Source organism: Bufo gargarizans, chromosome 1, assembly GCF_014858855.1.
Source record: "Bufo gargarizans isolate SCDJY-AF-19 chromosome 1, ASM1485885v1, whole genome shotgun sequence".
Taxonomy (NCBI): Eukaryota; Metazoa; Chordata; class Amphibia; order Anura; family Bufonidae; genus Bufo; species Bufo gargarizans.
The window spans coordinates 353,567,371-353,592,557 of record NC_058080.1 but is presented as its reverse complement, the minus strand read 5'-3'; the positions used below and the strand labels follow the sequence as shown (position 1 = coordinate 353,592,557).

General features: G+C 42.9%; 1 protein-coding gene across 2 annotated transcripts in view; it reads right to left on the bottom strand.

Annotated features, from left to right (window-relative positions):
- The window catches only part of LOC122919690 (disintegrin and metalloproteinase domain-containing protein 10-like), a 293,071-nt gene extending 268,251 nt beyond the window's left edge, over positions 1-24,820 (bottom strand). For both annotated transcript variants that reach the window (XM_044268875.1, XM_044268879.1), the window contains exons 1-4: positions 24,722-24,820; positions 18,947-19,097; positions 10,933-11,051; positions 1,435-1,581 (exon numbers count right to left, since the gene is read on the bottom strand). In XM_044268875.1, the coding sequence (XP_044124810.1) occupies positions 1,435-1,581; positions 10,933-11,051; positions 18,947-19,097; positions 24,722-24,779 (475 nt within the window). In that variant the 5' untranslated portion in view covers positions 24,780-24,820. The remainder of the gene's footprint in view (positions 1-1,434; positions 1,582-10,932; positions 11,052-18,946; positions 19,098-24,721) is intronic.
- Between the last annotated feature and the right edge of the window lie 367 nt (positions 24,821-25,187).

Here is a 25,187-nt window from a genome sequence, read left to right as displayed (position 1 = left end):
CAATTGGGCAGTGTAAAAGGGCCAGTGTAAATGGGGGCATATAGCTAGGATATTCCCCGATTGTCTTATAGGTGCAGGTACTACCGCTGGGACTTGCACCTATATCGAAAACTGAGCCCCGAAAGGGAAGGAGAGCGCACTGTGCATGTGCAGCCGCCCCTATTAATTTCTATGGGGTCGCCGAAAATAGCCGAGCACTGGCTTGGCTATTGCAGTCTGCCTCATAGAAATGAATGGGAGCATGGGCTACGCATGCGTGGCATGCTCCCTTTCACTTCTATGGGAGAGGCGGGTTTTAGCGCTTGGTGGTGGATGGACCCTGGGAAATCTGGGGTCATCCAGCCACAGCGCTCCCCACTCCGTTCTCGATAGAGGTGTGGGTCCCAGCGGTGGGACCCGCACCTAACAGACAATGGGGGCATATCCTAGCGATATGCCCCCATTGTCTAAGATGGCAATACCCCTTTAAGTCTTCTGATATCCTACCCACAATACTGAAGTCAGGGGTGGCATCCAGTCAATTCTCCCTGGTTCTGTTAAAATAACATGGATTTCAGAGAGCTTTGAAGAAGTGGATTGCTGACCTGGATCCTCCCTTCAGTAAAATTGCATCAACAAGCTCTAGTGGGTGCACAAAAGCTGTAGACGCTCATGATTAAGGCAGCGAGATAATATCACCACAACGCCTGCGTCTGTGCAGAAGAGATCGGGCCTGGCATGCATGCACCTCTCCCAAGCCTCTTACCCCACTGTTCCCTGTGTCTCCCTCCCTTTCATCAGTCAGGTATTTGTCTCTGTGCATTAGTATTTATGCACATTTATGTAAACAGATGCCTGTGTGTACTAGTGTTTGCAAAAGTGTTAGTGAATGTTACTTTTGTCGGGGATGGTTACTATACAGTCCAGTCCTCTCAGTGGTTTTTAAAAGGGTTTTCCAGTTCTTTGAAATGAATCACCTATCCTTAGGACCACAGATGATCAGCTATTTATAAGGCCACATCCCTTTCTGCCATACATACATACAGGACTGAGCCATAATAAAAGGACCAACCACTGCTAAACTCAGGGAGATGTGCCTACTAAGCAACAAAGGGTACACCGCTGATATATAGTCTAAAACAGAGTCCGATTTATCAAACTGGATTATGATGGATGATAAATCGGGTGCACCTGCAGACTGTATAATTCAGTTAAGTCTACATATCCTTGTGACCGCTTTACTTTTACTACTTACTTTTCTTCAGAATTATGCAGAAAAATGTTGGTGCGTTCTTGGCGCACCTTTTCACTACATCACTCATCTTGTCGTACAAGTAAAAAACACTTAAGTATGGTGCAAATCATGTATGACAGATTTTTGGGAAAATTATGTCAGAATTCTAACACATTTTCATTAGTTGATTTGATAAGTAAATCTCTGGCGTCATTACTTACCAATATCTCTCTCATGATACATGTATGGATCCACTGAGCCATTGTTATGCTGCTCATACTCTATGTAAAAGGTGCCATTTCTTGTTTGGATAGACCCATGAAAATAGCCATCGATCACCGATCCATGACATAATGAATCCTCTTCATCTGAATTAAACAAGAGATGATGCGGGTTAGGTTAGTGAGATAGTAAATTGTCAGGGGTGCACCTAACCTTTCTGCTGCCAGAGGCAAAAACTGTAACGGCACCCCCCCACCCCCTTAATGCCAATTTCTTAACCTAACTCCTTTGCCACAATGAAAGCAATCATTCCCCATGGCCTTCCGTTGCCCCCCTTTTGCCCATACCTGGTGCTGCCTGAGGCGATCACTTCATTTGGCCTCATTGGTGGTGCACCCCTGTAAATTGCCTCCTTACCTTAACGAGAATTTGTCACCTCTCCAGACCTGCCTGTTTTAGTAAATAATTCTACATGAATTCTGGAACATTTCTTCTTCTGACTGTGTTTTGCCATTATTTTATTCTTGCTAGCAGTTTATGGATAAAGGTACAAATGGGAGTTACCAGTTGGGTGTGGGCCCTGCCTAGTCTAGCATTGACCAATCGGTGCTGCCATTGCAAACTATGCAAAGGACACACCGCTAACTGGTAATACCCATCTGTACTTTTATCCATAAACTTCTAGCAGGAATCGGAGAAGAAAGGCACAAAATAGAATAATAATAAACGATTCTCCAGAATTGTTATTACATAAGGGATGCAAGTAGTTACTAAAGCAGACATGTCAGAAGAGGTGACGAGTACTCTTTAAATAATGACAAATATATAGGTACAGTAAGGTTAGTTGCTTGTATTCTGCGAATTACACATGGAGCTCCTGGGAATTCAAATTGCCAACTATCTATTCATTGAAAATGTCACAAATGAATCTAACTAAGGATTCTTTCCCCAGAGCGTTACGGATTCTCTCCAGGTCTGTTCAGGAAAAAAGTGGCGCTTTTTAACACAAGTTCAGTCAGTTTTGTCTGTGATTGCGTTTAGGGTTTCAGTTTTTCTGCACTGGCATATTTACATCTCCTAGCAACCATCAGTGAAAAAAACACATTGCATCTGGATGCATTACGTTTTTCCCTAAAGCCCCATTCACCTCTATGAAACCAGAGCTGCGTGAAAAAAGCAGAATCTAGAACGTGCAGAAATTATGCATGGATTAGCACAGTGCACAGACCTATAGAAATGAATGGGTCAGAATTCAGTCTGGATGTTATGAGTTTGCTTCACGCATCGCACACTGGCGGAAAACACGCTCATGTAAAAGAGGCCTAAAGGTGCTTTCCCATTGGGTTGAATGCACAAATAATTAACACATTTGCTCATTCATCGGATGACTGGTAGCACATTTGCATGGAGGGATTTTTGGAAACAAGTGTTTGTATGTATGTTCATTTGAGATAATTAGCCTGTAATCTGCAGCGTAAACGACATTAAAGGGGCTGTCTGGATTACACATATTGATAGCTTATCTTCAAGATCAGGTCATCCATATCAAATCGGTAGAATTATGGCTCATGGCTGCCGCAGCACTGGAGACTTGTCAAGGAAGGTGTACAGAAAACTACCTGTAGAAGACACAAAATGAAGATCCGACTGACTGGATCCAAAACTAAGGAACCAAAGGGACCTGGCTCTCTCCCTAACTGATCAGCCTATGCAAAAATCTCAATGGTAGATGATCGCATATCCTCGTTCCTCGAATGTATAACACCTGAACACCCTATAATAGTGAGGGGACATGACCACCGGCTCCCTACACTTGATACGGAGGGAGTCGGGGTCACCTGGGATCCAGCAAACAGGAAAACACAAATGAATGAACAAAACTTATCTGTAGAAGACTCAGTAGTAGCATCCAGCATGCACACACTCCAGGAAGTTGTATAAACCGCAAAGTGATGCAGTATGGGAAGGGATTTAAAGGGATGCAATCAGTGCAACTACATGACAGCTGAGAGAGGCTAACAAGATGAGAAAACGAAAGCAAAACAAAAGGAACCTCAAGGAGGAGGTTCTGAAGAACGTCTGTCAGAGCTTCTCAGATGTCTGGTGGTGACAAGACTATACAGTATATGAAGCTGGAAGCATAAAGCATCCACTTTGTAGCTTTCAGCAATGGCATACTGCTGCTCGGCTCTCATTCAAGTGAATAGGAACTGAGCTCCAGTACAGTTCCAAGTATGCTCACCATTCAATATTCCACATATACAGTGGCTTGCAAAAGTATTCACCCCCTTGACTTTTTTTGTATTTTGTTACATTACAGCCTTAAATTCAATGTTTTGTTAATCTGAATTTCATGTGATGAATGAGAACACGACAGTCTAAGTTGGTGAAGTGAAATTAGAAAAATATATAAATAAAACTATTGTTTTAAAAGTAGAAAACAGAAAATTGGCATGTGCGTAAGTATAACCTCCTTTGTTAGGAAACCCATAAATAGCTCTGGTGTGCGGGGGCGTGGCTTGACCACCCGGCAAGATGGCAGCTTAGAGAAAGAGCTCCGCCGTCCTGAGCTATTACAGGAGCCTCATTAGCCCGGTGCCCGAGTCCCATGGGGAAATCGCTGCCCTCAAAACGATCCAGAGGCAGCCCAGCACCTAATTTGAGGAATCACAGCATAGCAGCATACCTAGACCACCGTACTCCAGCGCCGACTGTTCCCTGGGGCCTGAGGCGTGAAACTATAGCGGGCGCCATTACAGGAGGAGGCGGAGGAGAAGCTCCTCTGCCGCAGCGTCCGGATCAAAGCGGTCTGCACAGGTAACCATCTCCCCCTTATCTCTGCTGGCTGAGGAGTTTGTATACAGGCCTGTCACACAGGAGGGGACATTGGGCATAGCTGGGCAGTCCCCAGTGCCCGAACCGACCGCAAACATGACGCCAAAAATGGCGCCCAAGCTCAGAAATACCCCAGCTACACCGTCCCAGCGCAGGACGGATTGGGCTGAGCACCCTGAAGACCCCTTGGATCTCCCTCAGGCCAAAGGGAGATTAGAGGGGGAAGATATCCCTTGGGACTCAGTCTGACATGAATGGTGCCATGCAGTTATCGCAATCAGCTTCTTTGCAAAAGGCCTTACAGCACCTTCCTACCAAGGAGGATTTTAGGAATCTCATAAAAGAAGTGAGAAATACATGTAAAACAGAGATCTCGTACTTGCGTCAGGACTTTAAACAGGTTGCGGCCAGGGTAGACTCTCTAGAAACAGAGCATGATGTCACCCACAAATATTTTGCTCATCTCCAATCTACTATATCAAGATGCTCCCAGGTTGTTCGGGATAACACCAGGCATTTAGAGGACCTTGACAACAGAGGCCGCAGACATAACATCAGAGTGAGGGGCCTGTCTGAACAGGAGTCTGAAGAAAATATACATGAGGTCCTAAATGACTTATTTAAAAGCATATTGGGGTCCCCACCTTCCCACATTATCAAGATGGATCGTGCTCATAGGGCCTTGCGCCCCAAAAACGCATCGGCACAGCCCCGGGGTTGTCATATGCTGCGTCACGGATTTTCAGCTCAAAGAAGCTATAATGTCCAAACCCCGCACACTCCGAGTCATTAACTTTCATGGTGTCCATGTCCAACTCTACCAGGACTTATCATGGCTGACCCTGCAAAAAAGACGACTACTTCAACCTCTCTTAGCTTCCATGTGGCAGAAGAAAATTCCCTACCGCTGGGGATATCCATTTGCGTTTATTGCTAATAAAAACGGGAAAGCTGTGCCTTTTGAGGACCCATGCGGACTTGTCTGCCTTTTGTGAAACGCTAGGGGTTCCTGCACCCCCTATTGATGATTGGGAGGTCCCTGACCAGATGATGGCGCCTCCACCAGTCTGGGAGCAAGTACGAAGCAAGAACCGTAGATCCCTACCAGGAGAAGAATCCAGGGGATCCACATTGAGAGATGAACTGACCTGATCTGCTGTGATCTAAGTAGTATCTTAATGCTCATCTCCTAAAAGTTTTTTGTCGCTTTGAATGGCGGCTGATGTTCTTCATACGTTTTTCTTGCCTTACCGTTCGAGTGTAACGTTTTGTAGAGCTTCCCTAGAGCTCAGTTTTTATGCATACCGTTCGAGCACTGTTTTGTTCTCTATGCCGGGTATGTTCAACCATGCCAGCACAGGGGGGATTGACCTTTTTTGCCCTCTTCCTCTCCTTTGTTCTCTGGAACTGAGGAAATGAGACAGGGCCATATCAGAAGTTTCAGGCCTTTTCTGAATGCCCCCACCTGGACGTTAAAGTCCAATGTTTGGATTATTCCTATCAGTCTCTTCTCTATGCTATTGTCTTGTGTGTCCCCCTGTACCCTCGTGTGTCCCATGTCCTATTATCTGTTTGGTGTACCTAGGGATATTGACTATGTTTTTTTGCAGATTTTCTGCTGGGGTGCCTGGAGTGAGGTCTCCTGGAGGATTATCTTCTGCTCTCAAAATAGCAAGTATATGGCCCAGCCAACCTCTCCGCCATGATTAAGTGTATGTCTTTAAACGTCAAAGGCCTGAACTCCAATGTTAAGAGGCCCTGACGGAGTGTCGTACTCAAAAAGCTGAGGTAGTCTTCCTCCAGGAGACACACTTTGACACTACGGGAACATTAAAATTTGCGGCTGGACTGTTCCCCAAAACGTATTCAGCATTTAATGATAAAAAAAAGGCTGGAGTTGCGATCCTTTTATCTGTTAATTGCCCACTCCAGGTGACCTCACAGATATCGGACCCTCAGGGTCGCTATATCATCCTGCAAGCAACCTTGCATGGTATCCCCATTGTCCTCTGTAATTTATACGCTCCGAATTCCAAACAGATCTCCTTCCTCACTAAGGTGCTCACAAAGGTTACTCATTTACTTCCAGCAGCACTTATTGTGGGAGGTGATTTTAATATCTCCTTCTCTGAAACTCTAGACAGACAAACATTAGCAGACAAGCCTCCTTCCAGAGAACAGGCTGTGCCTTTAGATGTTTGGTGAGAAAGTTTGCGTTGTATGACTTATGGCGAGTGAATTACCCTACATCCAGGACGTTTACGTTCTACTCACATCCTCATAGTATGCACACTCGAATTGATTACTTCCTAGGTAATATCCCCACAATGCGTTTAATGATGGACGCTGATATAGGGTCTATCACGTGGTCGGACCACGCACCTATTTTTTTTACGTTAAACACTAGACATCAAATTACTAGGGTTTGCCACTGGCGCTTAAACGAGAGCCTTATTTCTAAACCCATACCCAGACAGTCCCTACAGGAGGGATTGTCAGAATATTTTCATATTAACCAACAGTCTCCTCCATGTCTACCTTATGGGAGGCACATAAAGCTGTCTTCAGGGGTAATTGCATAGCCATTGGAGCTAAAATGTAAAAAGATAGAAATATGCAGTATTGTTCTATCAAGAGTGATCTGGAGCGCTTGGGATCCCGTAACTCTCGCCACCTTTTAAGGCGCATAATTATGCTGAGAGCTAAGCTGAGAGATCTGGCATTGGCAAAACCGATAAACTACTCCTGTATTCTCGGCAACGCTATTATGCTTGGGGAAATAAATCGCATACTCTTGGCGAAACAGTTGCGAGATTCTAACATGACAAGCACCCCGACTGCCTTGAGACAAGCAGATGGCACTATTACCTATGATCCCAATAAAATGATCGCCCTCTTTCATAAATACTATGAAAATCTTTACTCTCTCCCCCAGCAGGTCCCTAAGGACCCTCTGAGGCACGGGGGAAATGTTTTCCTCCTTCCTCAAACAATGTCAGCTACCTAAATTAACTAGTGACCTAGCAGCTACCCTTAACACTCAGATTACAGCTGAAGAAATATCAGAAGTGATAAAAAACCTTCCTAATCGCAAGTCACCTGGACCAGATGGTCTGCCATACCTCTATTATAAAACGTATGTCGACACCCTCCTTCCGTATATGGTCAAGATTTTTAACTCTTTCCTAGAGGGCTCTCCTATACTGGACACAATGCTTCAATCCTTCATCACCCTTATACCAAAACCAGAGAAGGATCATAAGGATTGCGCCAACTATCGTCCTATAGCCCTCCTTAATTCAGACTTAAAGATATTTGCAAAACTTCTGGCGAACAGGCTTGTTAACCTGCTCCTGAGTTTGATTCATAAAGATCAAGTTGGCTTTGTGTTAAATTGCCAAGGAGGCGACAATACGAGGAGGACTATAGACCTGATAGACATTGTTAACATGCGGAAACAGCAAGCGTTAATACTGGGCCTTGATGCAGAAAAGGCCTTTGACCGCCTAAGTAGGCCTTTTATGTTTTCTGTTTTTTATGTTTTTACTGTGTTTTGGTATAGGGAGGCCTTTCTTGACTGCCATTCGTGCTCTTTACACCCGCCCAACATCTTATGTGAAAACGACACATGCCCAGTCCAGCATGATAACTATTCGAAATGGAACTAGGCAGGGTTGCCCGTTATCCCACTCACTTTTCGTACTTTGAGTCTTTGGCGGCGCTAATACGAGCCCATCCTGATATTCAAGGAATAGAAGTCCAATAAGGTGTCCTTTAAATTATCACTCTTTGCTGATGATATCCTTCTTACGTTGACAAACCTACATACTTCACTACCAAATCTATTTCGGACAATAGGGGAATATGGCAGACTGTCTCGATATAAGATTAATACTTCAAAAACGGAGGCTTTATCTATTAATATCCCGCCGGATGTACAGAGTACCCTACAAAACAATTTCCATTTTAAATGGAACGATACCACCCTCAAATACCTAGGAGTCCAGATAACAAAAACATATAATAACCTCTATGCCCATAATTTTGTCCCCCTCTTCCAGGAACTTAATTCGCTTATGGCTAAATGGATGCCCTTGCCAATTTCTTTACTTGGACGCATTGCAGCGGTCAAAATGACCATACTGCCTAAATTATTATATGTAATGGAAACTATTCCGGTTCCCATACCTAAGAAGGATCTGAGAGCTTTGCAATCCTCCATCCTTAGGTTTGTCTGGAATGGAAAGAGACATAGAATTTCTTGCAGTACTCTCACCGCCCTCAAATCACAAGGTGGTCTGGGGCTTCCTGATGCAACGAAATACTACTGGGCGACACATTTACGTTGTATACCTGCATGGTCTTCCCTCCTGGCATTCTCTAGATGGATGAAAATCGAAAAGCTATGGTTGGCTCCTATTCACCCTAATGCCCTTTTGTGGTCACCACTACCGGAAAATTGCAATACCCAATTGTTGGGTCCTATGTCACTAACATATAATGTCTGGAAAAGTTGCAAGCAGAAATTTCCGTTGGTATCTGATAAATCCTCCATGACTTTGTTTTTATTTAACCCTGTATTCCCGTTAGGGCTACAATACACATCTTTTAAGCCGTGGTTCTCCAACAAATTATTCAGATTTGCTGATATAGTGGAATATAGAACCCTTGAGATTATACCGTTTGAATTGCTTAAGGAAAAATACAATCTACCTGAGTCCTTTAGATGGCAGCATATACAAGTCCAGCACTTGCTTAGAACCCTATTTAATGATACGAAGGTATCTACTCCGACAATGTTTGAACGACTTTGTAAACTCTCAACCTCTACCAGGGGTCTTATATCAGACATATATGTTCTTATCTCAACTCCGGAATCCCCGCGGGTTATGTGGCATGCGTATATGTCTAAATGGGAAAGATACTTGGAAAAGGAAATATCGCAGAGTGATTGGCAGCTTATATGGCGTAGAGCAGCAATTTCGTCCACTTGTGTGACCTATAGAGAGAATTTTTATAAGCTTTTGATGTTTTGGTATCACACGCCCCAGATGCTCAGACACCTGAATCCTACTGTCTCTGGTACTTGTTGGATGTGTGGCTTTGGCCAAGGGTCTTTATTTCACATCTTTTGGGACTGTCATGCCATACTCCCACTATGGAGAGAGACCCAACACCTTATACTGCAACTAATTAATACAAAATTCTCACTAGACCCATATATGTTTTTACTGAACATGCCCCCAATAGTACTAAAGAAACACGTACTCTGCTTAATACATCACATATTGTCGGCAACTAGACGCCTTATAGGTAAATATTAGAAGAGACAGGACATACCAACTCGGCCTGATCTGTTCTCTAGTATTATGGAGGTTAGACGAATGGAATATTTATCTGCGCTTATCAATCACTCTATAGAAAATTTCATAAGGTATGGCAACCTTGAGACACATTCACAGAAACTACTGAATAGCATCCTTCTCACCCCCACCCCCTGTCTACCCTCCTGTGTCTTGTCCTGTCCTTTGTTCATAATAATAACAATGTTATACACTATGTTTGCATAGTCGTGGGCAGTTATTGCCCAGTTATATTACTACTCCCCCGGTGATTGGGTTATATACCAGTTATTATTGATGGAACTGGAATTGCTTGTTGTGCATTTATGTGATTTATTTGCATTGTCAAATCTTTCATATTTACTGATGATCAACAGATTTCATAAGGAAATATGTATGTTTATTTTATTCTTATAACTTCTTTAATACAAAGACAATTCTACAAAAAAGACAAAAAAAACTAACTCTGGTGCAATCAATTGCCTTCACAAGTCACATAGTGAAATGATGTCCACCTATGTGCCATTACTTTCAGTTAAAAACAAAAAGGCACGTTGTGAGTTTGCGAAAAGGCATGTGGGGGACTCCCAAAATGTATGAAGGAAGGTGCTGTGGTGTAATGAGACTAAAATTGAACTTTTTGGCCATCAAATCAAATCAAATCCTATGTCTGGTGCAAACACATCACCCAAAGAACACCATCCCCACAGTGAAACATGGTGGTGGCAGCATCATGCTGTGGGGATGTTTTTCAGCAGCCGGGACTGGGAAATTGGTCAGAGTTGAGGGAAAGATGGATGGTGCTAAATACAGGGATATTCTTGTGCTAAACCTGTACTACTTGAGTGGTTTAAGGGGAAACATGTAAATGTGTTGGAATGGCCTAGTCAAAGACCAGATTTCAATCCAATAGCAAATCTGTGGTCAGACTTAAAGATTGCTGTTCACAAGCACAAACCATCCAACTTAAAGGAGCTGGAGCAGTTTTGCGAGGAAGAATGGGCAAAAATCCGAGTGGTAAGATGTGGCAATTTGCGGTCCCCAATGCATGGGAAACATTCGTGCGGAGGCTGGGACGAATCGAGACCATTCAACTTGAATGGGTCCGTGATCCGTCCGCACCGGAAAAAAAATAGAACACCGCAGCTCTGAATTGCGGACCCATTCAAGCAATGCACATGGCCGGTGCCCGCATATTGTGGACCCGCTGTTTGTGGGCCGCAATACGACCACGGCACGGCCTAAAGCAAACCCTTTGTTGATTTTTTTTTTTTTTTTTTTTTTTTTTTTTTTTTTTGTAGGATGGAGGTTATGTCTTACCTTTTAGTTTGCCTGAATACAAAAAAGAAATGTCCAAGGGTATGGATGTATCATCAGATATCACTTTAAAATCATCTGTGAATACACTTCTATCTCTCTCTAACATCATTTCAAATTTCCTGCATTGAGAGAGAAATTGCAATTGTTAGAATAAAAAATGTTTGGTTAAAATTACTTACTTAAAAGGGTATTCCAGTTACATTAATTTACAGGAAAGGGTATAACTATTAGATTGGTGTGGGTCCAACCACTGGCATATGCACTGATCATGAGAACAGGTTCAGGTTGATCATGTGCACTGCTGCTCTATTCACCTCTGTGGGATTGCCAGAAATAGTGGAGTACAGCATTTGGCTATTTCTGGCAGTCCCATGTGCATGCTCAGTCTGCTGCTCCATTCAATTCAGGAGTCCCCATGGGTACAGGGCACCTGTTCTTATAAACGGCGAGGTTCCCAGCAGCTGGACCCCCACTGATCTAATAAATGTAACCAGAATGCCTCTTTAATTATTTAAAGTAAAATTAAAGAAATACTCTGTATATGAAGATGTGATGCGATTGTGGCAAAAAATTAAACACTGTTGGCAGGTAGCAAGTTGGACACACCATCATAGACCACAATGCAAGTCATATGTGACTGGAATTTACCTGCAACCTTTTTGCAGTCTGGCAGTTTTTTTTTACAAACAGTGGCTATAAAATATTCAAGTGAAAACAAGATGCAGACAAGTCGTGCAAATGGTTTTTGGTCAAACTACTTTTTTGAGATTTGCTATTGTGAAACAAATGTCGCCTTGTAGACCAAGCCTTACAACTCTGCTCTTGGGTCATGTTATGGCTCAGTCTTTTGGCAGATCACTATGCATAACGCATATTAGGCCAAACACAGAGGAGTTCAATGTGAGATACTTGCTGTGTGTGGCAGTGTGAGTTCCTGTTCTGAGCTCTGAGAGGATCTCACAGCATTATAATGATTTATAATGCTGTGTGACTTTGAAGATCTGGAATCTAGTGAATTACACAGACATAATGCTGTCAGTGTAATTCAATAGATTCCAGGACTCTAAGGCCTAGTTCACACGAACGCATAGCTTTCATAGTTTTTTGCTGTCCGTTTTTCACGGATCTGTTGTTCCGTTTTTGAGTTCCATTATGTGTTTCAGTTTCGTTTTTCCGTTCCGTTTGTCCGTATGGCATATACAGTATACAGTAATTACATTGAAAAAATTGGGCTGGGCATAACATTTTCAATAGATGGTTCCACAAAAAACGGAACAGATACGGAAGACATACGGATGCATTTCCGTATGTGTTCCGTTTTTTTTGCAGACCCATTGACTTGAATGGAGCCACGGAACGTGATTTGCGGGCAATAATAGGACATGTTCTATCTTTCAACAGAACCGAAAATTGGAAATACGGAAACGGAATGCATACGGAGTACATTCCGTTTTTTTTGTGGAACCATTGAAATGAATGGTACCGTATACGGAACACAAAAAAACGTCCTGTACACTCGCAAAAAAAAAAACGTTCGTGTGAACTAGGCCTAAGGGTTACACAGCCTTTAAATCATTATAATGCTCAAATCGTATGGGGAAATGTATAACGTTTGTACCCCAGTTTTATGGTGCCAAAGTGCCATTTTGTACCTTTGTGAAATTTTCAACCACTACTCTCACAAAAAGTGAGTGGGAGATGGCGAACGGCTGGCTGGAGCTCCACACCCAGACACAGGCAGAACCTCTGCGGCCAGACACATTTAACAATGTGTGTGCCAGGCTTAGCCAATTTTACTTAGGGCTCATGCAAGCCACCATGTTTTTTTTCCGCATCCAATCCACATTTTTTGCAGGTCAGATGCAGTCACATTCTCTTCAATGGTTCGGAAAAAGATGCGGATAGTACATTGTGTTCTGTCCACATCCGTATGTCCGTTCCACAGCACCCGCAAAAACATATAACATGTCTTATTCTTGTCCATATTAAAGACAAGGATAGGACTGTTTATAGAGGACCGGACGTTCCGTTCCTCAAAATGAGGAATGCACATGGCCGGTGTCTGTGTTTTGCAGATCACTTTACGGACCGCAAAAATGGCTACAGCCGTGTGCATGAGCCCTTATACTGCAGCTTGCAACAGCATTGTGTGAAAAGTAGGTAGACACTTCAGAAACAATAATAAATACACTGGGGGATTTATCAAGCTTGACTCCTGAATTCTGGCTTCAAAAAGTTGCAAAATAGGGCTTTGCAACTTTTTGGGCTTTTATTTGTGAAAAACAATTGTTGACATTTTGTGTTTTTACACCAATTAATTTCATTTTGAAGGGTGAAAAAGTGAGCTTAGTTAGCCTATCAATCAGGGGCATAGCTAGAACTGACTCGGCCTGACAGCAAATTAAGAAGTGGGCTTTAAAACTGGCTAGTACCTCGGTACCAAAGCTCACTCCGGATTCCTAGTTTAAATGTTTTCTAAATACGCAGATATGAATATAGTAGTAATTCACCGAAGTCTGACTTCTACTAAGACGTAGTTTGGCTCCACGGAGCCAATACATTTTAATGCTGTACGGAAACAGCATTAACATGGAAGTTTTTGAATGAATCGACTTCGGATCTATGATCTGACGCTCAATTCGCCCAAGCCTATAAAAAAACATTTATCTCCCATGTATAAAAATGAATAAATAAAACCTGCATTTTATATTATATCAGTATTACAAATGGTCACTAACTTTTCACACAACTTTGCATAAATAAATAGTACAATTGACAAGTTCATATTCAGCTGTTTACAACGCCCCCAACCCCTTGCTAATTGCTTTTCACAAAAATGTCCTTAATCCTGTCCAAAACAGACGAGATTCCACAGAAGGATTGTATTATAAATGTAAATGGAAGTCTGTGGAGAGAGGTGGGGGGAGAAATGAGCAGGAGCTAAATGAGACACACATGGACAGGGAGACTGGTGGAGCTACATGGGCTGAGATATAAACTTCCTAAGTGCTTTATTCACAACAATACAGGTCAGTACTTCACTGTTAGTGACGGCCGAACATCAGCCGGGACAATTCACGAAAGCGATTGCGAGAATGCGATCAAATGTTCGCGAACCGCAAGTTGCGGCAGGCCCCATTCACTTTAATAGCAGGTAACCCTGAAAAACCTTCAGGTCATATTTTCAGCCACCAAATACTTACTAGAAGTTCACAAATAGTCCCACAACATGGACAGTGACCTACTAGAGGGGGATCAAAGATAAAAATTCCCACAAAAAATATGTATTTTAATCATGGGCTATTTTTTTGCTTTTTAAATGGAAATTCTCAAAAATTTGCCCTGCTGGAGCCTCGAAAATTTTTATTAGGCATTAATCTGACATAAAAGAAATTGTTATTATGTGTCTCGAGGTACATTATGCAGTCATTGAATAACAATTTTACTGTAGCCCACTGGAGTACAGGCCCCAAACATTAGGCATTCACTGTACAGAAAAGATCAAGTTATTATGTGGCTGGAGGTATATTAGGCTACTTTCACACTTGCGCTTGATCGGATCCGTTCTGAACGGATCCGATCATATTAATGCAGACGGAGGCTCCGTTCAGTACGGATCCGTCTGCATTAATAACTTAGAAAATTTTCTAAGTGCGCAAGATGCCTGAGCGGATCCGTTCAGACTTTCAATGGAAAGTCAATGGGGGACGGATCCGCTTGAAGATTGAGCCATATGGTGACCTCTTCAAGCGGATCTGTTCCCATTGACTTACATTGTAAGTCTGAACGGATCCGCTCGCCTCCGCACGGCCAGGCGGACAGCTGAACGCTGCAAGCAGCGTTCAGCTGTCCGCCTGTCCGTGCGGAGGCGAGCGGAGCGGAGGCTGAACGCTGCCAGACTGATGCAGTCTGAGCGGATCCGCTCCATTCAGACTGCATCAGGGCTGGACGGAGGCGTTCGGGTCCGCTCGTGAGCTCCTTCAAACGGAGCTCACGAGCGGACCGACGAACGCTAGTGTGAAACTAGCCTTAGACGGTCATTGGATAACAATTTTACTGCATGCCAGTACAAATACATGTCAAATACATATGTTTAAAAGAACTAAAAATATAAAATTGGATTAAAAACATGGCTAATGAAATCCCCCTCTTGAATAAACCCCAAATGATAATAGGTGAAATTCGATAACACGTGGTCATCACAGGTGTTGAATTCCTCTGAGGCCCCAACAATTGCGCATTCACTGTGCAGAAAAGATCAAGAGATTATGTTGCTGGAGGTATATTAGACGGTCATTGGATATCAATTTTACTGCAGGCCAGTGGAGTACAGGGCCCAAACATTTGGCATTCAACATACAGAAAACATCAAGTGATTATGTGCCTGGAGGAACATTAGGCGGTCACTGTATAACAATTTTTCTGTTGGCCAGAGTACAGGCCCTAAACATTAAGCATTCACCGGACAGAAAACATCTAGTGAATATGTGGCTGGAGGTATATTAGACGGTCATTGGATAACAATTTTACTGCAGGCCAGTGGAGTACAGGCCCCAAACATTTGGCATTCACTGGACAGAAAAGATCAAGTGAATATGTGGCTGGAGGTATATTAGACAGTCATTGGATAACAATTGTACTGTAGGCCAGTACAAATACATGTCAAATACATATGTTTAAAAGAACTAAAAATATAAAATTGGATTAAAAACATGGCTAACAAAATCCTCCCTCTTGAATAAACCCTAAATAATAATAGGTGAAATTTGATAACACGTGGTCATCACAGGTGTTGAATTCCTCAGAGGCCCCAACAATTAGGCATTCACCGTACAGAAAAGATCAAGTGATTATGTGGCTGGAGGTATATTAGACTGTCATTGGATACCAATTTTACTGCAGGCCAGTGGAGTACAGGCCCCAAACATAAGGCATTCACCTGACAGAAAATGCCTTTTATGCCACTGTATTCACATAAGACAGGGACCATTCTTTGTTCTGGGTGGTGGCGGATATGTGTGGGCTGGCATCAGGAAATTCAGTTAAACGTAGTCGTCACAGTTGTTGAATTCCTCTGAGATCCATGCCTTATTCATTTTTAGAAATGGGAGGTAGTCCACACTGTTGTGAGTTAGGTGAGTGCACTTATCGGTCACAATCCCCCCCTGCTGTGCTGAACATCCTTTCGGAGAGAACACTCCATGAGGTGCAAGCCAAGAGTTCCATGGAAAATTATGCCAGCTCTGGCCGCAGAGCGAGCCTGTACACCCAGTAGTCCAGGGGTTCCTCGCTTCTCAGAGCATCCACATCGGCCATTAACCCGATGTAGTCGGACACCTATTGGTCTAGGCGTTCCCTGAGGCTGGATCCGGAGGGCGGCTGTCGATGGGTTGGCTGCAAGAATGATCTCATATCCGAAGTGACCAACACATCTTCAAACCGCCCACTTCTTGCAAGAGCGGTAGAATTGGTACACGCAACTGCTTCTCTGTTGGTGGAAATTCCTCTGCCAGCACTCCCAACAGCAGAATGCAGCATCTCTCGCAGCAAGGCCTGGAAATTCTGCATTCTGACAGCCCTCTGTGATGCTGGTAACATGTCCAACATTTTGTGCTTGTACCGGGGGTCCAAGTACGTTGCCACCCAGTACCGGTCCTTGCCCTTTATGCTTTTTATACAGGGTCCCTCTTCAAACACTGGAGCATGAAGGCCCCTATTTGCACTACATTGGAAGCGGTGGAGCGGCCTGGCTCCTGCTCATCGCCCAGGAGAATGTTGTCCTCGGTCTCCTCCCCCCATCCACGGAAAACACCAGGGATCCCATAAAAGCTTAAAGGCTTGCTCTTTTTGCTCCTCCTCCTTCCCGCGGGCACCATCCTCCTCTGACTCCTCTTCAGACACCTGCTGACTTGTCTCAAATGGAGTAGCCCCCCTGGGAAGTCATTCAGCATTGCGACTTCCTCATCTTCCAGCTCCTGCTCCTTGACTGCTTGATCAATGACATGACGTAATGCACACTCCAGAAAGAAGGCGTAAGGTACGATGCCACTGATGGCGCCCTGGCTGTGACTGACCAGTTTGGTGATCTCATCAAATGGCTGCAGAAGTCTGCATGCATCGCGCATGAGCAGCCACTGGCACAGTGAAAAGAAACCAAGCTCCCCAGAACCTGTCCTGCTGCAGAGTTTGTTCCAACGCGTCGGGCTGTCACAAATAAGACGTCTGACAGACAAGTAGTGCCAGCACTGAACGTTAGCAAGGTGAGCCATGGATGTGTAAGATCTTCTAAAACAGCCAGAGATTTTCCTGGCCTACCGCAAGACATTCTGGACCCTGGGGTATTTGGCAACGAATTGCTGCACTACTAAGTTCAGGACGTGTGCCATGCACAGCACGTGTGTCATTTGGCCCTGTTTCAGTGTGCTCAGCAGATTGGCACCGTTGTTGCACACCACTTTACCAACTGTCAAATTGAGAGGGGTTAGCCACTGATTGGCCTGTGACTGCAGAGCTGAAATCGGTGCAGGACAGGTGTGGCTCTTGGCTTACAGGCACAACAGTAGCACTAACACCAAATCCACACTGGTGCCACGGGTTGCATGCTTGACAGCCGTCAGAATGTTCACCCAGTGGGCAGTAAAAGCTATGTACCTTCCCTGCCCGTGTTTGCTAGACCACTTGTCTGTGGTCAGATGCATCTTGGCACAGAGACTGTGTGCCAGAGATACATTCACTTGCCGCTGAACGTGGCCATATAGCTCTGGGATGCCCTTCTGGGAGAAATATTTCCTTCTGGGGACCCTTCCATTGCGGTGTGCCAATGGCCGCAAATTTTCTAAAGGCCTCCGAGTCCACCAGTGTATATGGAAGTAGTTGGCGGGCTAGCAGTTCTGACAAGCCAGCGGTTACCCGTTGGGCAAGAGGGTTATCCGGCATCATCAACTTTTTGCGTTAGGACTTTTGGGCCACAAAAGCCTGCCTTTTGCAAGATGAACGCGAAGATGGCAGGGTGGAAGGTGGAGTGGAGGACAAATGGGAGGAGAGAGGAGAAGGAGAAGAGGCAGGACGTGGAGCGCCAGGAGTATGGCTTTGTGGGTTCTGACGGTGTTGCTCCCTCTGGGCTCGGTGATGAGAGGCCAGGTGCCTTCTTAAGGCGGTCGTCCCTAGGTGAGTGTTGGACTTATCGTGACTTATGTGTTGACAGCACAGGTTGCAGATGGCAACACTATTTTCAGCAGCTGACCGGTAAAAAAAAAGCCCACACTGCGGAGCCATGTGCAGGCATCCTGGGAGTGCCAGATGTGACTGTGCATGGTGGATGGCTCGCTCCAGATACATTTGCAGTCTGCTTTTTGCCTCCTGTGCACTGCGAGTTCTGCCTGCTTCTCCTCCTTTTCACTATCTGCTATCGGACATCGCCTTATGTTCGCTTGTTCGTGAACCGCGAACGAGCAAAGTGTGCCGCAAATGACCACCGGGTTGAACCGCAAGGTCATCTCTATTCACTGTTATATTCTCCATGACCCTGGGGCTACTTCTGAGTGAGTAAGAGAAGGCTGGGCTGCAGATTCTCCTCTACTCTCTGGAGCAAATCTCCTTCCACTGTGTCTGAGAGAACTGCAAACTAGACATTCACTATAATTAAAAGAAACTGTTAACCAGAAACAAGTCATATAGTGTTATTCATCATGTACACACACTATTATTGATTAATACAAAGTTTGCTGAAAGGTTAGTGACAGTTTAAGTATCGCCATACAGTTTTCATGTGGGCTTTAGTCAATAATTATAAAGTTTTTTTTTTTTTTGCTTTATAAACATGTCTCAAATGAGATGCACTAAAAAGGCCCCAAAATTTACTGCAAATTAAGCTAGAATTCAGGCGCAGCCACAATGGTAAATGTGGGCTATTGACCACATATATGCTATATTAGCCCAAATGGATTGTATGCTAAAATGAAAACAGCTGGTTCTTCTTTGATTTTCTGAATTATATGCAGAATAGACTTGTTACCTATTGTACCCAGATATCTCTAGCTGCATTGGGTTTTGTTCTTGATTTGTAGCTCTTTTTGATCTTAGATGATCTTTAAAAATATCATCCCTGTTATATGATGCCGTCTCATAGTATTTCAGAAATGGCCTGACCTTGTTTCCATTATACCCTATAAAACAAAACAAATAAATAGTTATTGAATTTATTTGGTTTTTAACAAAATTGCTTAGCCTGCAACATACAAGGCAATATACAGGTCCTTCTCAAAAAATTAGCATATTGTGATAAAGTTCATTATTTTCTGTAATGTACTGATAAACATTAGACTTTCATATATTTTAGATTCATTACACACCAACTGAAGTAGTTCAAGCCTTTTATTGTTTTAATATTGATGATTTTGGCATACAGCTCATGAAAACCCAAATTTCCTATCTAAAAAAATTAGCATATCATGAAAAGGTTCTCTAAACGAGCTATTAACCTAATCATCTGAATCAACTAATTAACTCTAAAAACCTGCAAAAGATTCCTGAGGCTTTTAAAAACTCCCAGCCTGGTTCATTACTCCAAACCGCAATCATGGGTAAGACTGCCGACCTGACTGCTGTCCAGAAGGCCATCATTGACACCCTCAAGCAAGAGGGTAAGAAACAGAAAGAAATTTCTGAATTAATAGGCTGTTCCCAGAGTGCTGTATCAAGGCACCTCAGTGGGAAGTCTGTGGGAAGGAAAAAGTGTGGCAGAAAACGCTGCACAACGAGAAGAGGTGACCGGACCCTGAGGAAGATTGTGGAGAAGGACCGATTCCAGACCTTGGGGGACCTGCGGAAGCAGTGGACTGAGTCTGGAGTACAGGCGTGTGCAGGAAATGGGCTACAGGTGCCGCATTCCCCAGGTCAAGCCACTTTTGAACCAGAAACAGCGGCAGAAGCGCCTGACCTGGGCTACAGAGAAGCAGCACTGGACTGTTGCTCAGTTGTCCAAAGTACTTTTTTCGGATGAAAGCAAATTTTGCATATCATTCGGAAATCAAGGTGCCAGAGTCTGGAGGAAGACTGGGGAGAGGGAAATGCCAAAATGCCTGAAGTCCAGTGTCAAGTACCCACAGTCAGTGATGGTCTGGGGTGCCATGTCAGCTGCTGGTGTTGGTCCACTGTGTTTTATCAAGGGCAGGATCAATGCAGCTAGCTATCAGGAGATATTGGAGCACTTCATGCTTCCATCTGCTGAAAAGCTTTATGGAGATGAAGATTTAATTTTTCAGCACGACCTGGCACCTGCTCACAGTGCCAAAACCACTGGTAAATGGTTTACTGACCATGGTATTACTGTGCTCAATTGGCCTGCCAACTCTCCTGACCTGAACCCCATAGAGAATCTGTGGGATATTGGGAAGAGAAAGTTGAGAGACGCAAGACCCAACAGTCTGGATGAGCTTAAGGCCGCTATCGAAGCATCCTGGGCCTCCATAACACCTCAGCAGTGCCACAGGCTGATTGCCTCCATGCCACGCCGCATTGAAGCAGTCATTTCTGCAAAAGGATTCCCGACCAAGTATTGAGTGCATAACTGAACATCATTATTAGAAGGTTGACTTTTTTAGTATTAAAAACACTTTTCTTTTATTGGTCAGATGAAATATGCTAATTTTTTGAGATAGGAAATTTGGGTTTTCATGAGCTGTATGCCAAAATCATCAATATTAAAACAATAAAAGGCTTGAACTACTTCAGTTGGTGTGTAATGAATCTAAAATATATGAAAGTCTAATGTTTATCAGTACATTACAGAAAATAATGAACTTTATCACAATATGCTAATTTTTTTAGAAGGACCTGTATATGTTATACATTGTATAATGTCCCTATTCAAAAATGCATCAAGAGATTTTAATAATCCCCATAAAAATTCCATTTTATTAATATCTTTACAAAACTGATCATAAATATTTATTGATACAGAGATCCAATAAAAAATGCCAGTGATTCCAATCAAGAAGTATGATGCAGAATAAATGTATAAAGTGAGCAGCTATACCCAAAGCCTCGACCTGTCATTCTTCTAGAACTTATAACATGCATGCCTGTAAAATGGAGGAAAAAAGGATATAGCAATATAAATAAATGGCAATCGCAGGGCTGTATGATGCCTTAACTAGTAACTAACTGAAATGACAGCATATTCAGTGTCCTTTCATCCTCCATTTTACAGACATGCACTTTATAAGTTGTAGACGATTAATATATAGAGGTTTTGGATATAGATGCTTGCTTTATAGAAAGAATAATCTGTATCATACCTCCCGATTGGAATCGCTGACAATTTTTATTGGATCTCTATAACATAAGTAAATATTTACAGTATGATCAGTTTTCCGCTCTTTGGAAGTCTTTACCACCACACAAACCACTAAGTTGCTTGGGGCGCCTGCCCGTCTGCGTGCCCCACAAGACCCCCTGACAGCTGGGTCAGAAAGCATCACAATATACGACTGGATCCTGAGGATGCAGAAACAGTTGTGTACTGACAGAGAACCGGTGCTGGGAATATCCCTTTAAATATCAGGCCCCTGGCACTCCAGTCCAACACTGTCTGCAGTCCTGTGCAACACCACAGATAACACAGTGATAATACTCTGAATACAGATAATCTAGTAGATGGTACCTGCACTCCTATGGAACACCAGATAACGCAATAGTACGGCGGATGTCAGATCTTTAAAGATGGCACCCACTCCAGAGCAGAGTGATCACCCTAGCTGTTTCACACAGCAGACAACTGGGGCTAATGCCTGCGATCAGCGATAATACCGAATTCGGTCGCTTAACCCCTCAGATGCTATGGTCAAATGTGAGCGTGTCACTTGGAAGGTAAAAAAACCTGTAAGGCCTCTTTCAGATGGGCGTCCCGGATTTGCTCCGGATGCGTCCCGGGTGCATTGCAGGAAACCCGTGCGAGTGCGCACACAGTTTCAGTCAGTTTTGATTGCATTGCGTTGTTCAGTTTTTATAGCACGGGTGTAATGTGTTTTGCATTCGCGTAATAAAAACTGAATGTGGTACCCAGACCCGAACTTCTTCACTGAAGTTCGGGTTTGGTGTTGTGTAGATGTTATTATTTTCCCTTATAACATGGTTATAAGGGAAAATAATAGCATTCTTTATACAGAATGCTTAGTAAAATGTCGATTGAGGGGTTAAAAAATAAAAACAATTAACTCACCTCATCCACTTGATCGCGCAGCTGGCATCGTCTTCTTTCTTCTTCTTTGAGGATCTGCAAAAAGATCCTTCTATCTTTATTTCAGCAGGACCCGCGCTGACATCACCAAAGGTCCTTTTGCAGGTCCTCAAAGAAGAATAAAGAAGACAATGCTGACTGCGCGGTCAAGTGGATGAGGTGAATTAATTGTTTTTATTTTTCAACCCCTCAAGCAACATTTTAGTAAGCATTCTGTATTAAGAATGCTATTTTGTTCCTTTATAACCATGTTATAATGGAAAATAATACAGTAAATTGACTTTAATCAATTTACTAACATCATCTCCTAGCAACCATAGGTGAAAATCTTTCACGCAGCCCCATTCATTTCTATAGGGCCTGCATTGCTTGAAAAACGCTGAATATAGAACATGCTGTGATTTCCACGCAACGCACAAGTGATGGGTGAAAATCACCGCTCATCTGCACAGCCCCATTGAAGTGAATGGGTGCAATGCGTTCAACCTCACGCATTGCACCCGCGCTGAATTCTCGCCCGTGTGAAATGTGCCTAATCCGGAGTTGAACGCATTGCACCCGCACTGAATCCGGACCCATTCATTTCTATGGGGCTGTTCACATGAGCAGTGATTTTCACGCATCACTTATGCGTTGCGTGAAAATCGCAGCATGTTCTATATTCAGCGTTTTTCACGTAACGCAGACCCCATAGAAATGAATGTAGGTGCGTGAAAATCACAAGCATCCGCAAGCAAGTGCGGATGCGGTGCGATTTTCACGCATGGTTTCTAGGTGCCAGTCTATTCACTGTATTCTTTTCCCTTATAACATGGTTATAAGGGAAAATAATAGCATTCTGAATACAGAATGCATAGTATAATAGTGCTGGAGGGGTTAAAAAAAAATAAAAAATTAACTCACCTTCTCCTCTTGATCGCGTAGTTCCCGGTCTCTTCTTTACTTCTTTAATGATGAGCTGTGGGCTAAAGGACCTGTGGTGACGTCAGCTCACATGCTCCATCACCACGTTGATGGACCATGTGATTGGAGCATGTGATCTGACGTCACCACAGGTCATTTAGCCCACAGCTCATCGTTAAGTAAAGAAGAGACCGGGAACTACGCGATCAAGAGGAGAAGGTGAGTTAACTTTTTTATTTATTTTTTAACCCCTCCAGCACTATTATACTATGTATTCAGAATGCTATTATTTTCCCTTATAACCATGTTATAAGGGAAAATAATAGAATTCAGAACATCAATCCCAAGCTCGAACTTCTGTGAAGAAGTTCGGGTTTGGGTACCAAACATGCGCGATTTTTCTCACGTGAGTGCAAAACGCATTACAATGTTTTGCACTCGCGCAGAAAAATCGCGTGTGTTCCCGCAACGCACCCGCCTCTTATCCGGGCCAAAAATATGACACCCGTGTGAAAGAGGCCTAAGTGTGCCCTTCACGGGCAGAAATGCCTTCTCTTGGCTGAGATTGGGGAAGGCATTCCATAGAAGTAATAAGCCAGATTGTGTACAAGGTTTCTAGGTTTCTAAGCCTATTACTGGTATATTCCAATGCATGCCTGCAGGTGGCAGCACTGCATTGGAATATAGTGATCTTTGTATTCTTTAATGGATAAAATTCCATTACTTTATACAAAAGGTAATGAATGCATTTTGGGGTCCACTTTGCAAAAAAAGGTTAAAAAAGTTAAGTAAATAAAAATTCCAATCACCTCCCTTTCCCCAAAATGGAAATAAAAATAAACAATAAAAAAAATCATGCCATTCGATAAATGGTGCAATGAAAAAAATATGGCCGATTGCCGTTTTTTCATTGCTTCACCTCACTATAATCACCCCACAACAGTATGAATAAAGACTACAGATCATTCCACAAAAAATAGTCATCACGCAGCTCCGTAGACAGAACTGTAAAAGTTATGGGGATCTGAATATGTTGATGAAAAGAAAACATGTATTTTTCCAAAGTTTGTATTTTTTTTGTAGTAAAACACAAGAAAAACTATATAAATGTGGTATCATTGTAATTGTACTGATCCACCCCATTTTGATTATTATTTTTTCCAGCATCCAGCTATACCATATGCAATATTAAAAAGTGGCATTACAAAGTACAACTTGTGCCACAAAAAACAAGCCCTGTTACGGCTATGTGAACGGAAAAAATGAAAACGTTATGGCTCGGAGAAGGCAGGGAGTAAAAAATTAAAACGCAAAAATGAAAAATTGCCATGTCAGGAAGGGGTTAATTATATGTAAGCTTTTCTGTAAACTAAGTGTTAACATAAGTGATCATATTCAAGACATTCTGCAAAACTAATACAAATAACTACATCTACAAACTAGTAGAAAACGTGTATGCCATAAATAAAGGTTTTATCATTCCAGGAAATAAGAGAGCCCAAGGCATTGCTCTCTCATTGCTTAGCACAGGCTGTGGATGGAAAGCATTTCTTGGCTATATTAGACATCCAACTAACTGACTTCAGCGGTTTTTTTTACTCAAGAGTTAGAAAGTTTGATAGAGCACAAAGAGAGCATCAGACTTACCTATCACAAAAAGGCTCATAGGTATCAGAAATTGTACAGCGAAGTGAACCAACAGCATTATGTTCGCTTGCTGTGTTGTGTGATCCAGAGAATAGTACTCCGGGTAAGAAGGAAGTGCACTGCCAAGCCCTCAATTGCACAAGCATGGACATGCTTGATTTCTGAAGAAACTCAAATAATGCAAAACAGATTTTTTTCTCTCTACTAGTCGTAGTTTAGTAGAAAAGAAAAAGTTTACATGTTTAGTGACACTGGATTATGATTAGCAAAGCACAATTGTGATATTATTGTTTTACAGTATTTTTCCTGCATACTGTAGGTCTTTGTATCCTGTTTTTAATACTACTGGGAGCTTTTGTATCTTACATTTGTATGTTAAGAACTAATGAAAAACTTGGTCAGCTACAGCTGAAAATTAAACCTGGCTTAAGCCTTACTCACATGTTAGAAGCAAGGGCAGGATTTA